Consider the following 11,783-nt stretch of genomic DNA (forward strand, 5'->3'; position numbering starts at 1 on the left):
GAAACAGGCCAAAACCCCTAAAATGAATCAATAATAAGATACAGTAAATAAGATACAACTCCAAAACACACAGGCGGAGGTCTCAGACATCAGCATCACTCCATAGCAAAATAAAAGGCAGACCTGAACACTCAGAGCGAATGCTGTGGGCTTCTGGGTCTCTGCTCACTCGTTCCGAGGCAAATTTAGACTGATCATATGTATTAGGAGTTTCATAATCATATTAGAATGACAGAACAGAGATGATATCAAGCAGATCACACTGTATGATATAGTCCACATTGGCAGATATTGATTTCTGAGTGGTCCATCCGGCGAAAAACTCGCCGGCATCACATTATGGTTTGTGGGAGGTTGCCAGAATGTTGCTATATGGTTGCTAAGATGTTCAAAGCGGTTTTAATGCATTGCTATGCAGTTGCTAGGGGGTTCTGATGGTTGCTAGGTGGTTACTTACTGGCCCAAAGTAAAAAGAGCCCACCTCCAAGTCTCTAGATTAGTGGTCGACTGATTTTGATGGCCGATATCTTAGAGAGCATGGTGGCCGATATAAATCTGATATATCACACTATTTCATATAAAGATAGTAAAAACACATGCACACATAGCAAATGCTTAAATTAAATGTATAGGCCTATTTATTGTACATACTATTTACTGAATGTTAGAATTTGAAAATTAATAAAGAAAAAAAATATTCGAACTTAATGAAAATAAATCTGTACGATAAATAGATTTAATTAGAAGGTAATTTTTATGCCGTCAACAAATGCACATTTCAGAAGATCTCGCAGCTGAATTCAATAAAGTTTGCACGGTCAGTAAAATTTACTACATATTCAAAGCCTTTTGATTAAATTAAATGCGTATTTGATGACGGTAGATGAAAAAGTATTATAGCCTTTGTTTTTCTGTTACTATAACACTATAACACTTTTAAGTATAGTTCTGTGTACTAATTTATTAGTCAGAGCTGTTAAACAGAGACGGTAAACTAATGAAGATGGAGAACGGGAGCTGTGTACGTTTAAGCGCCGATATTCTCAGCGCTGTCAAAATAAAAGTCCCGTGCCATCAAAATAAAAGTCCCGCCTCTGACATATTGGGTAAACAGAATTGGTGATATATCTTTGCGATATATCGGTCGACCACTACTCTAGATATGACTTGGGTGGCTCCTTTAATAAAAGCCACTGGAATTTTTTTTGCCCATTTTAACATTCGCTTGGCGAAAAAGTGTGATCACTTAGAAAAGAACAAAAACTTCACAGATGTGCTCATAACAGCTCATAATTTCATACTATTTAATCAGAACAATACGCAAGCTTACAGCAACCTCTGTCTCTGAGCACAAAATATTTATATCAGAGATGGAGGAACACAATTGTGGCCTAGAAAGGCTTTATGTGACAATGGTATGCGGGTCTAGCATACATATGTACACACACACACACACACACACACACACACACACACATCAACGAGGGAGAATAGAGACCCACAGCATGCTCTGAACATCGCTGAGTTCACCGTTAATTTTTCTAATAAGAGCATTCACAGCACCATACATCATAACTTACATCTCATTTCATATTAAGACCACATGGTACTGAGTCCCCACAAAATGCACATCAATAAGAGCTACACAACAAAAAATAAAATAAAAATCAAGATCAAAATAAATCAACCCTCTCACCAATCCCACAAAATAGTACATAAGATATTTTAGGTACAATTTCTAAAACCTATTTGATTATGAACACATAATAAGGCACGTAATAAGAAATTAGGTAAATACACAGTAAATATGATTTTTTTTTCACCATGATTTCTTGAATGATTATAGTGGTACAAAAACCCGATGAGGTTTCAAATTAGATTTTTTTTCTCTCTTCCATAAAAAAGAACAAATTACCAAAAATAAGTAACTTTTTTTCTCAAAAAATCTTGACAATCCTTAAGATATATAGACCTGAATAGTTTTGCTTTAAGACTGTAAACTTCAACAAAATTCAATTTCTTTTGAGAAGTGAAAGCGACGTTTTGAATCGCTTCAGGTGAAATCAGTCAAAGACAAAAAAAGCCACTATCCCTTGCCTTGCATGAACATGAAGATTGTTGATTTATTTCATAACTGTGATTCAAATGGACACTGATAGAGGATATAGCGCACAGGCATAGAAGCTGCTCCCTTTAGATGCTACTCAACAGGTCTACGGTGACCCTCCTTGGAATGTTAAGGCCAGATTATCACTAAATAAGACAGCGCCTCGCTCGTATGCACAAGCGAGTCATCAAATATCCTAAACAGTCCAAATGAAACCGGTAATAATACACTAGTACTAACAGAACACATACATATACAGAATCAGCTTCTGTGTATGCACACCATTACCATGTTCCAAAACCTAGTGAGCTGCCTATTTAGATGGCATTTTAAGGCATCACAGGTGCGCTCCCGGCACAAGGGCTGTTCCAGCCTTCTAGGATATCTAATTTTGGCCAAAATCTAATCTGCATGTAACCATTGTGGATAAGGCAATCCCAGAATGCACTGTGAAGCTCATTCAAGATGGTGGGTGAATCAAGGCAAATGTTGATTATGAATATACTTATAATTCACTGAAGAAAAATATCTATAAATTTGTTTAACCTGTTTAAAAATGCATTATTTTGACTGCAGTGTTGATTTTTCGCATCAGGCCAAAACCCGCTAAAATTGATCAATCAGATGAATCAACTCATTCCAGAGTTTGACATTAGCATGTTGCTAGGCTAATGTTGCGATACCTGAAGTGTAGAAATACATAGCACAAGCAAATATTGAGTATGTTCTAGGTATTTTTACATTTATGCAGTGTGTGATGTTTGTCGCATTGCACTGCAACATCTCTAGACTGTCTATACTGAAAAAAGCCAAAGTTCCAAATCCATTTGTCCTGTTGTCGGAAGTAGCGCAAACGCTTGTAGTACGTCAGAAGTAGAACGGGGCATCAGTTTACTGTTGTGTCGCATCATGCCACACCACATTATTAGCTTAGCAACATGTTAACCTCAAAGCCCACCACTGTAATAAGTGTAAAGAATTCATAGTAGAAGCTCAATATTGGCATGTGCTATGTATTTTTACGATTGGACTTATTAGCTTAGCAACATGCTAATTGTACTAAAATCAAACAAATCCAATGCTAGCCTTCAAACGCTGCTCAAAACGTGTAATGTATCGATTTTTAAATGGAATCAATGGAGGAGATGCTAGTTTTGGAGTAAGCTATATTTGGAGCTTGCAAGCATTTCCATGATGCCAAGGTCTTTGTGTGATTGACTTAGAAGATTCACAGACTCAAAGTTTAACATCTCCACCTCTAGAAGAAAACCTCTGGCCTGGACTCTATTGGAGGCAAGTTTCCTGTGCACTCCTGTGCTATTAGTCAGTTCTAGAGCACTCCAGATCAGTCACTAATAGGCTTTCATGGCAATTAGGATGCTGCCTTAGAAGGCAGCTGCCTATGCAGCAGCTCACTAGGTTTTGAGAAATAGGTGGCGTCTCCATGTCACTCCGAATTGCTCTTTGTGGAGGCATTTAGTGTGGGACTGCAAGGCAAAAGAGAGTGCCGCCTTTTCTTTTTTTGCCGTGACTCAATGGGTTTCACTACGGTTTCTACAGAGCCCATGGCTGCAAACTCACACCTGTGGACATAGCCGAGGAGTGAAAGAACAGAGTAACGAGCACAGAACCGTCTGCCCCTGTGTGGAATGATGGAAAACAAGAAGAACGAAAGGAAAAGACTCAACTAAGAGCAAGAAGGGGAACAGAATGGAGGAAATTATCAATTTCCCATCAAGATCACAGGCTATACCATTCACATTGAGAATTTCACTTTGGAGGAGGTGGAGCCTCTTTTCAGGCTGGGCGTTGCTGATTGGAGCGTTCCAGTAAGGTTGACAGCTGGCCGCGAGTTTTCCGGAATGATCATGCATGTTTGAAAATGTTCGTCCCGGTTCAGAGGAACCCGATCGACTGGACAATGACATCGCGCCATTGCAACAAAGATGTTCTCTGACAACATTGCAGGTGCAGAGAGCCCACAAAAGGCCGGTCTGTTTCATATAAAATTTTCATAATACAAGAAAAAAATAACAAATCACGCCATTCACTATCTATTCACAGATGCCTACCATCTGGCTATACATCTTTGCACAGTAAACAGATATGAGGATGCCAAACATTCCCCATGGTGCCTGTCTTCCATTCAAATCAAAGTGCTGAGAAACAAAAGATTTGTAAGCCGAAACAGCTGAGAATTTTAAATGCACTCATTCTTGAATCCATAGCACTCTTATTTTAATGCTACTCTGAAGAAAAAGGACAAGTCCATTGGTCGAGACCGTCGCTACAGATTTTATTTTCCAGCAGCACCTTGATGATGACGTCAGCAACATTCAAACGGTGACCGTGCGTTCAACACATCCCATGGGAAATGCGACTCTCCGTTGAAACAGCCAATGAGAATGAAGGTGACATTTTTTGGGGGGAGGCACAGAGGAGACTCCGCCCTCACTTAGGTCTGGGGTAACAAGGCCATTGGGCTACAGGAGCGTCAGTCTCCAATGTAATCGGTAAGTGTGCGGTGAAGAAACTTCCTCAGCATTGACTTTTTTGAGAATGTTCACCCCATATTAGTTTGCGTTTCACATCAACAAAGTTCTCGCCAATAGACTAAAGAGGGAGTCCTACTTCCTCCACATGGAGGTTCCCAGAAATGTCACATTGTCATGGATATCCCATGTGTCTTCAGCCCTGGTTTTGTGAGAGTAAATCAAACTCACTCTGAGACTGTCTAAAGGTTCTGCAGTAGTCTCTTATTTGCTTTTTTTTTTTTCTTTCTTTTTTTTGTTTTTGTTTTTTCTTTTGAAAATCTCTAAAACTACCCCATGAATATCTATAATTGTTTTTTTAGAGTTTGTCAGTCAGTCTTATTCTCTGAACGAAACAGTCAGACTGCTGAAGGTAGAAGGGCTGGAATGGGGAGGATGGGAAAAGGGTGCGTTTGGACTGTAGTGAAGGTGGTGCTATATGGTGGATTTGGAGAAAGACACTCGCAGATGGTGGTTTTCTCCCAGGTCATGGTTGTGGAGGTCGATAAGAGCCTGGATGGCTTCTTCCACCGAACCCAGCTGGATCAGCGCCATTTTGCGGTCTTTCCTATTAATCATATATGGATAGTGAAAATCAGACACTGGGTGATCCTGAAACAACTCAAGATCAGCCAAATTTAGGACCAGTTGGTCCAATGACAATCCAAGAATTAAAAAAAAAAAATCTTTTGAAAACTAAGTTTAAAACATATTTGTGTAGGTTTCAAATGGTGGTGAATGAACATTTACAGCATTTTCAACAAAAACGTTTAAATAGTTTTAATGACTACTCTCAACTCGTCACATGGGGTAACCATCAAGTAAAAAGTTAAATCACATTTACCTTACAAAAAAACAACCAAAAAGTCTGTCATCATTTACTCAACCTCAAGTGAAGCATGTTGGTAACCAAACAGTTGCTGGTAGCCACTGACTTCCATGGTATTTTTCCATACTATGGAAGTCAATGGCTACCATCAACTGTTTGGTTACCAACATTCTTCGAAATATCTTCTGTGTTCAGCAGAAGAAAGAACTACAAAGAAACTATCCCTTTAAACAATGTAAAATGTTCCTGCTCCTAAAGGGCCATCTAGCTACACATTTTTTCCCTAGTAAACTTAAAATCCCTGTTAAATTTTTAGAGGATCATGTAGACATTGTTGATAACATTCCATTTATGTTTTCACAAAAAACGAATCCTTATCAGCCATGTTGTCATGAAGAAAGGTACAAGTAGACTCTTCCCCGTGTGAACAGATACTTACTAAAATCAGATAAATGAAGGCTGAGAACAAAAACAAATGTTAAGAGAACTCACTGGAAAAACTTGAAGGCCTTGACTGTGTATCCAGAACCGGCAAACAGGTCTTTCAGAAAATCATCTGTAGTGGAGGGGCTGGGGGGAAAAGAAACAACAACACAGTGATTACAAAGGACAAAAAAAGGCACCTTATCTGATGCCAACAATAATGTAAGACTTCTAGTGGAGTGAAACAACTGCTAATAATATGATAATATGTGTGGGGTGATATGAATAATAATTATATATCATGGTATAAGTAATTTTACATCGCTGTAAAATTATGCATCACAATGAGGTTTCTTTTTCTGGAAATTCAAGCCTCATATGTTTTATATATTGCAATGCAGTCAATGTCTATTTTTCTAGTGACTTAAAAAGTTTACCCCCACAAGTATTTTATAAAGTTTAATTTAATATGAATAATATAAATAAAAAGCAAATCATTCTAAGTTTAAAATTAATGTTATTAAATATAACATTTTTAAAGGGGTCCTATTATGCTTTTTCACTTTTTCAACTTTAGTTAATCTGTAATGTTGCTGTTTGAGCATAAAAAACATCTGCAAAGTTACAAAGCTCAAAGTTCACTTCAAAAGGAGATATTTTATTTAACAGAAATCACTTTTCAAAAACTACAAGGAACGACTCGTTTGGACTACAACGCATATTTTCCGGGATTTGTGAGATCACAAATATCGACGAATGGGACGAGACCTGGTTGAGCTGCACTAGAGAAGGCAACGAGTGTTATCACTATGTCGGAGACATGCTAGCTTTCCCAAGCCAGATGAACTTAGAGTGTTTACAATCATCCAGGTTTAAATCGCACTCAAATTGATTTGATTTTGACGCAATATTTACACTGAAGCTCGCAGGCGGCTATGCTAAGGGGCGTGACATTTCCCGACCAGCCGCCGAGTGCTGCTGATCACAACACACACTGGCCCAGCTAACCAATCACAGCACACACCACCCGGAACCGCTTCGCTCCCCTCCGCGAGACGGAACGCGACGCTGTGATCATCGGAGACTCCATCGTCCGGCACGTCCGTGCTACGTTAGCTGAAGGTAAGGTGCACACTCACTGTTTCCCTGGTGCTCGTGTTCTCGATGTTTCTGCGCAGATACCCGCTATCCTGAAGGGTGACGAGAGCCCCGGAGCGGTCGTGCTTCACGCGGGGGCTAACGACACCAAGCTGCGGCAGACGGAGACGCTGAAGAGGGACTTCAGGAGCCTGATCGAGACGGTGCGCCGCACATCGCCCGCGACGACGATCATCGTGTCAGGACCGCTTCCCACGTATCGACGAGGACACGAAACGTTCAGTAGGCTTTTTGCTTTAAATGAATGGTTATTGTCATGGTGTAAAGAACAGAAACTGCTCTTTGTTAATAACTGGAATCTTTTCTGGGAGCGTCCTAGGCTGTTTCGCGCTGATGGTCTGCATCCCAGCAGAGTCGGGGTGGAGCTCATGTCGGACAACATCTCCAGGACGCTGCGCTCCATGTGACTAGTAAGTCAAATCTCAAATAACTGCCCTGATGACTTTTGTTCTACCCGCTTAAATGATAGAAGTACTTGTGCTGTCCAATCTATAAAGACTGTGTCTGTTCCCCGAATAGTGAGGTCAAAATATAAATTTAATGCAGGATCTAGAAAAAATCTGATCGTGATTAAACCAGAACAATTTAAAATAAATGAACAAAAACCATTTTTAAAGTTTGGGCTCCTAAACATTAGATCACTCTCACCCAAAGCAGTTATTGTAAATGAAATGATCACAGATAATCGTTTTGATGTACTCTGCTTGACTGAAACCTGGGTAAAACCTAATGATTATATTGGTCTAAATGAGTCTACTCCACCAAGCTACTATTATAAGCATGAGCCCCGTCAGACTGGTCGTGGCGGCAGTGTTGCAACAATATATAGTGATATTCTCAATGTTACTCAGAAGACAGGATTCAGGTTTAACTCATTCGAACTACTAATGCTTAATGTTACACTGTCAGATATGCAAAAGAAATCGATCGTATCGCTTGCTCTGACTACTGTGTATAGACCACCAGGGCCGTATACAGATTTCCTTAAAGGATTTGCAGATTTCCTCTCAGACCTGTTGGTTACTGTTGATAAAGCTCTAATTGTCGGAGATTTTAATATTCACGTTGATAATACAAATGATGCATTAGGACTTGCGTTTACTGACCTAATAAACTCTTTTGGAGTCAAGCAAAACGTCACCGGGCCCACTCATCGTTTCTAACCAATCACAACACACACTGGCCCAGCTAACCAATCACAGCACATTTCATATTTCAGAAGGCGGGCCTTCATTTGATACAGGAACTATTCGAGCCGTTCATGCCATTATTATTGTAATAATGTAAAATATGTGAAAAATAATGTGTTTTTCGAACAACCTAGTATGAGAGCCTGTTCTAGTACACCCCCAAAACAAAATCAAGACTTTGTAATAATACAAAGCATAATAGGACCCCTTTAACATTAATTATTATCATTTAAAAAACCTTGAGATTTGCAGATTTTTAAAAATGCTTATTTAAGTTAGTCCAGCAAATTTGAGTTGTTTTTTGTTGCAATATTTTGTAACATGCTGTATTGAGCGTGTGGTGCCCAATGTGTGGGTGTGCGCCAGTCACTCACGGGATATTTGAGAGGTGCAGGGTGGCGGAGGGAGGAAAGATGTTCTGGAAGTTCTTGGAGCCGGGCTTTTTGAAGCGGTGCAGCGGGCTCCCACTGAAGTCTTTGGTCAGGCCCTGGTCCTCCTGACCCTCCCTGGGGAGCTGCACCGTCTGGTGCTTTGAGATGGTCACACGGATCACCTTACCATGCAGACGCTGACCGTTCAAATGGCTCATCGCTTAACAAACAAACCCAAAGATAATGTGTTACAGATAAGCTTTAAACCTGAGTGAGACACAATGTATTACGCTCTTACACTGAACAAATCTTTTTCTTACATTTAAAGAATGAAAACTCATGTATACAAGTTTTTTTTCAACATTTCACACACACACAAAGCCTCTAAATATGAGTGTCACTCATCTTCTGAGTACTTAACCCCCGTTTTGTACACCTCGTTCATAAAACACAACCAGAAAGTTATGTAAATCATTTAGAAAAAATTACTGTATAAAATGCCATCTAGGGTATTTTTATAATAATTGTTTATTTATAACCCATTGCTACTCAACCTTTTTTACAGTATAGAATATATTTTCTGCCTCATTCTGTGATAAGAAGCCACATCAGATCACAAATGGAAGTTATTTCAAACACTCGACTGATGTTGTGGAGTAAAAACATGTTAATGTTCTCTTTTGTTGGACAACAGGTTTAGAAACGCTTCTCACTACAAGGGAAGTTATTCAGCGTGTGTTACTTTTTCAAATGCACAAACGCAAAACGGGAAAAAAAAGGAAATAATGATTACTCTACTGTCCTAGCATAAGAAATCTGTCACACTGCGGGAGTAGAAGGGGGATCGAGCGGGATTTTGTGTTGCTGTCGATTTGCAGTCTCTTTTTCATGATAGGCCTACGGCATTTGTCAGTCATCCCCACTTGCTATTTGGGGAATGAATCCAGCACTCTGATTGGTCGAACTCTTCTTTTGATTTGAGTACTGCGTGTGGACAGAGGCGTCACCAGGTTTTTGCGTAGTTTAAAGTGAAAATCGTACCGGTGTACTTTGAGGTCAAAATGCGTACAGGTTGGCAGGTCTGCTTGCTGATTTGTAGCTTTAATACAGACACAGAATACTCAGATAAAGACGCCTGATCAAAGGATGAAGAGAGTGTATCAAGATGAAAAGGATTTCAATGTAATGCCTGGCGTACCGAGCTGGGCTTGCGTGGCGTCTGCCATCTGTATTAAGGCATTCTCTTTCTTGTTGAACAGAATCTTGACTCTGTGAACATCTCCGTACACTCCTGCCGGGATAAAAGAGAAATTTTAGACTTTTTTGTTTTGCTGAAACCCACTGTGAACACAATTTATAGCAAATAATACATTATCTGCAGATCTCAGGGTTTCATTATTGAAGGCAGAGGGCGACAGTAACTCCTCACATGCTCAGAGCAAGCAAACATAGAGCGATTTTAAAGAATATCACTCACACTAAGGTCTGTCTCTGTTGTTGACAGTTATTAAATTGTAGGGACAATAACAATGACACCCACTGAGCGTGTGTATGGGAGAATTTGAACATTCATAAGACGGGACACAATCTGCAAATAATCTCCCGACTGTGTTTGTAAGGAAATGGTCTCATCGCTCAGCTTCTATCCTCTACTGCCATCATAAAAATAGCTGTCTGCACATCTAATCTAGAGGAGTAATAAATGCATCCTTACCGAATAAAATGAAGAGCCCGTGTGGTGATATGCTCTGCAAGAGATGGGACATTATCATAGAGATCATTCAGTACTGAAATGTAAAAAGTGCTGGGAAAAGATGAAATGACTAAGTGTAAAATGTATGAAGAATCATTGATAGGTGATTGGCTGTGTAACATGTTGACACTGATCACTTCAATGTGAATGCCGGCCACTAATGCTGCAGAATTAAATGAAGAAAGTGTCTTGTCTTGTGACATCAACTGCTGAGACTGAATAAAGACGCATGAAAATAGGTTTGGATTAACTCATATGACAAGACAAAAGATTAGAGGGAATCATTTTACAGGCACTTATATTTAAGGCCAGTGAGTGTTTATGCTCCCTGCATAGTCTCTGTGCAATACTGTAAACTATAGTGATGGCTCAGATTAGACCAATAGACCTATCCACATTTATTACAAAAAAGCATTTTATGTAACTGCACACACCAGAGGGTATATTTACAATATTATATATTTTATAGAACCGATATATATTACACAAAAATATGAAGCAGCACAACTGCATCCAACATTGATAATAATAAGAGATGTTTCTTCAGTATCAAATCATATTAGAATGATTTCTGAAGGATCATGTGACACTGAAGACTGGAGTAATGATGCTGAAAATTCAGCTTAGATCACAGGAATAAATTATATTTTACTATATATTCACATAGAAAGCAGTTATTTTAAATTGTAATTAAAAATAAAACACATTTTACTGTATTTTTGATTAAATAAATGCAGCCTTGGTGAACAGAAGACACTTCCAAAAACTTAAAAAATAATTAATATAATATAATATAATATAATATAATATAATATAATATAATATAATATAATTTCTAGTAATATAATTTCTAGATGAAAGTATCTAGATCTGTAGTCTAATTATCAGTATCGGCCATCAAAAAACCTTTCTGGGTCAAATAGTATCTCAGAATCATACTGGTGTCCACATGTTAAAAACCCATCTTTTGTGTGCTTTTTAAAGCCTTAAAAACATTCTTGTTAATTGAAACAAAATAAACTGAAACTGAAAGAAAAAAATTCAGCATTCCTTATTTTCATTTAGTTTAACTTGATGTACTAAAATGACTAAAACTTTAATTCAAATGAAAACGGAATACAGACAGACATACAGACAGACAGGCAGACAGCTAGATAGACAGACAGACAGACAGGCAGACAGACAGACAGACAGACAGACAGACAGACAGACAGATAGAGCTAGATAGATAGACAGATAGATAGCTAGACAGACAGACAGACAGCTAGACAGACAGACAGCTAGATAGACAGACAGACAGACAGACAGATAGATAGCTAGACAGACAGACAGACAGCTAGACAGACAGACAGCTAGATAGACAGACAGACAGACAGACAGATAGATAGATAGCTAGACAGACAGACAGACAGATAGATAGA

General features: G+C 38.9%; 1 protein-coding gene across 1 annotated transcript in view; it reads right to left on the minus strand.

Annotated features, from left to right (window-relative positions):
• Positions 1-1,389: 1,389 nt before the first annotated feature.
• ptbp3 (polypyrimidine tract binding protein 3) overlaps positions 1,390-11,783 on the minus strand; it is a 79,053-nt gene continuing 68,659 nt past the window's right edge. Inside the window, exons 8-12 of the mRNA XM_016257550.1 lie at positions 10,324-10,357; positions 9,808-9,900; positions 8,613-8,829; positions 5,960-6,037; positions 1,390-5,206 (exon numbers count right to left, since the gene is read on the minus strand). Coding sequence (XP_016113036.1) covers positions 5,074-5,206; positions 5,960-6,037; positions 8,613-8,829; positions 9,808-9,900; positions 10,324-10,357 — 555 coding nt within the window. The 3' untranslated portion in view covers positions 1,390-5,073. The remainder of the gene's footprint in view (positions 5,207-5,959; positions 6,038-8,612; positions 8,830-9,807; positions 9,901-10,323; positions 10,358-11,783) is intronic.

The sequence above is a fragment of the Sinocyclocheilus grahami genome, unplaced genomic scaffold, assembly GCF_001515645.1.
Source record: "Sinocyclocheilus grahami isolate Dianchi unplaced genomic scaffold, SAMN03320097.WGS_v1.1 scaffold1569.1, whole genome shotgun sequence".
Lineage (NCBI taxonomy): Eukaryota > Metazoa > Chordata > Actinopteri > Cypriniformes > Cyprinidae > Sinocyclocheilus > Sinocyclocheilus grahami.